At 34.6% G+C, this 2,482-nt stretch overlaps 1 protein-coding gene and 1 long non-coding RNA gene across 2 annotated transcripts in view; both read right to left on the bottom strand.

Moving 5' to 3' along the window:
- LOC116853182 overlaps positions 1–1,176 on the bottom strand; it is a 7,173-nt gene extending 5,997 nt beyond the window's left edge. Inside the window, exon 1 of the long non-coding RNA XR_004379923.1 lies at positions 652–1,176. This is a non-coding gene — a long non-coding RNA (uncharacterized LOC116853182). The remainder of the gene's footprint in view (positions 1–651) is intronic.
- Positions 1,177–1,647: 471 nt separating this feature from the next.
- LOC116853177 (activity-regulated cytoskeleton associated protein 2-like) lies at positions 1,648–2,226 on the bottom strand. Its single transcript, XM_032834113.1, has one exon. It carries the CDS (start codon positions 2,224–2,226, stop codon positions 1,648–1,650), a length of 579 nt encoding a protein of 192 aa, XP_032690004.1.
- Positions 2,227–2,482: the final 256 nt, after the last annotated feature.

Raw genomic sequence — 2,482 nt, 5'->3', positions numbered from 1 at the left:
AGAAAACAACGAATTCCTCCAATTGTTGTTATTATACGTGACACTTCAGTCTCAGTTATATTTAGAAAAGCTTCCTTATCAATGTCTTCTTCTAAATTCAATAAGATATGAATATAAAATAAAAAAATTAATATTGTTTGACGATTTAATTTAAACCTAATTTTAATTGTAAATTACAATCGGTCATATTATCTTAATCAATGAAAAATATTCACCATATTAGAATGTGCATTTTTTTTCTCTGCCACCGATCTAAGATTGTGTGTATAACAATAAGAAACGTCTAACCGAAACAAATACCAATCAGTGTATTATTGTTCGAAAAAAAAAACAGTGTAATCGTTATTCAATTATTTCACTTTCACAGTCTTGCTTAGCAACAAACTCTTTCTCTAAAAAGCGTATAAAGCGTATATAATATAGTATATTATAGTTTAATGACGAAATGTTACCATATTAAGGTTATGACCGAAAACTTCCTTTTCGAGAAAAATTTTACTCGAAATATATAGTACACGTAATATATACTATATTATATCGAATAAAACTTTCATTGGGACGTAAATAAGGTTGTCTAAACTAAACCCACAAAGCATGAATATGCATGCTGTGTGAAAAGCAAGATATCAATATATGCTATATTGTACTTACCAATAAATCGATGATACCATTTGGACAATTTCCATTCATTTAGCATTGTACGAATGAATTCTTCGTCAGCCATTATCACTTCACACTTATATCTGTATCACACACTTCACACATATCACTTATTACTGCGAAATCTCGCGTTAAGAGACTGTATGGGGCTATTGCGTCAGTCGTAATGTTCCTAACCTTAATTCCTAACCTCAGTTGCTAACTTTAAGCGCCAACGGACTTCGTGCGCGGAGGGGATTGATTTCTCAAACGCGCGCGGGGTCCTCTAGCGCAAGGTTTGACTGTATTCACTTTTAAAGTCAGGAAAAATTCAACACACGTAATTTTTATGATTAGAATAACATCTCTCTTGAACACTCTTAATTGGTATTGACTAGATCTCTTTCGACAATGACCATAAACTTACTTAATGATATACATCCCATTGGCGATCGCAACGCTTGTGGAATTTCTTCTGTTTTTTATCGAAAACAAAGATAGGTAATGCTCACGAACATTGCGATCACAAATGGAACGCAGCCGAAGCAAGCGTATATAAATCTCACTATTGCCATTCGCTATTATTGTTCAATTACTGTGTGTGTGTGTGTGTGTGTGTGTACATATAAATATAATTTATATATATATAATTTATAATTAAAAAAAATATTCTATTATATTATATATATTATACTTTTACACACACACACACACACACACATATATATATATAAATTATATACACATACACACACACACATGGTAATTGAACAATAGTAGCGAATGGCAATAGTGAGGTATATATAATAGAATAGAATATTTTTGTTTAATTACAAATTTTCTGTTGAAGAAACTAAGCAAATAATTTGGTTGCGCTTAACTAAACAAATTTTTGAATTTTGTTCTTTCTATAACACATTTGGTTAGCATAAGTAGAACATTTTATATCGTCAACTAAAACGTGTGTACCAAACATTTTGGTAATTGGCAATTAAAAAATTAATTTTTTCAGTGCAGCTTTAAGTCTGGCGACATGTTTTCGTACGTTTGTTCTATTTGATCTCTTCTTGAAAATTCACCTGCTCTTCTCATGAGCGTCGCCAGTTCTGTGGCGTAATGCCTAAATGGTTCGTTTGCTTTCTGCAGTCGTTTCTGTACTTCTACTTTTAATTGGTTCTTGTATCTATATGGAAAATAATGTTCCCGAAATGCGTTCATGGAATCATTCCATTCTTTCCACGCTTTCTTGTTGTTCCTGTACCAATGCAAGGTACTTCCGCGCAGTAATTCCGGTAAGCCCTGCAGCATTTGTTCATCGGTATATTCGTAACTACTTCGTAATTCTTCAATTCGTTCTAGGAAAGAAATTGGATCCTTTCCGTCGAATTGACATCCCCATTTACGCATGTGGTTAATTGTTTTTGCGACCGTTGCAGGGTCGTTTCTATATGATACTTCTGTTTCTTGGCTCGTCCCTTCGTCTTCCGTCCTATTTGTGAACCGTTGCGGGTTATCGAAGACAAATTTACTTAGTCTGTTTCTTAGTTCATCTAGGGTGCCTTCCGTGGACAGTCCTAGTTCTGCCATGTTTTGAATTATCTAGTCTTTTGCCAGTGTATAGATCCACTGCTTCATCATTTTTCTTTATCTGTTCGGCCGCCAATTTGTAACGGCCGTGCGTTACGTGCGGGATAGGCTTAGTCGGTGTGGTCCGGGTTTCGTTTGTGAAATGAAAAGCAGTGGTGTAGGTTATAACAACGTGGAACTATGTTCTAATTTCAAAGCTATATACAATTATTTACATGCGACGTTACGCCGTTGGCGCGTGGTCGCGTTTTTGCTC

This window comes from Odontomachus brunneus, unplaced genomic scaffold, assembly GCF_010583005.1.
Source record: "Odontomachus brunneus isolate Ranch 3 - 2012 unplaced genomic scaffold, Obru_v1 Obru_scaffold_284, whole genome shotgun sequence".
Lineage (NCBI taxonomy): Eukaryota > Metazoa > Arthropoda > Insecta > Hymenoptera > Formicidae > Odontomachus > Odontomachus brunneus.
Note: the sequence above shows the minus strand (reverse complement) of the source record. Positions and strands in the feature narration are given on the sequence as shown.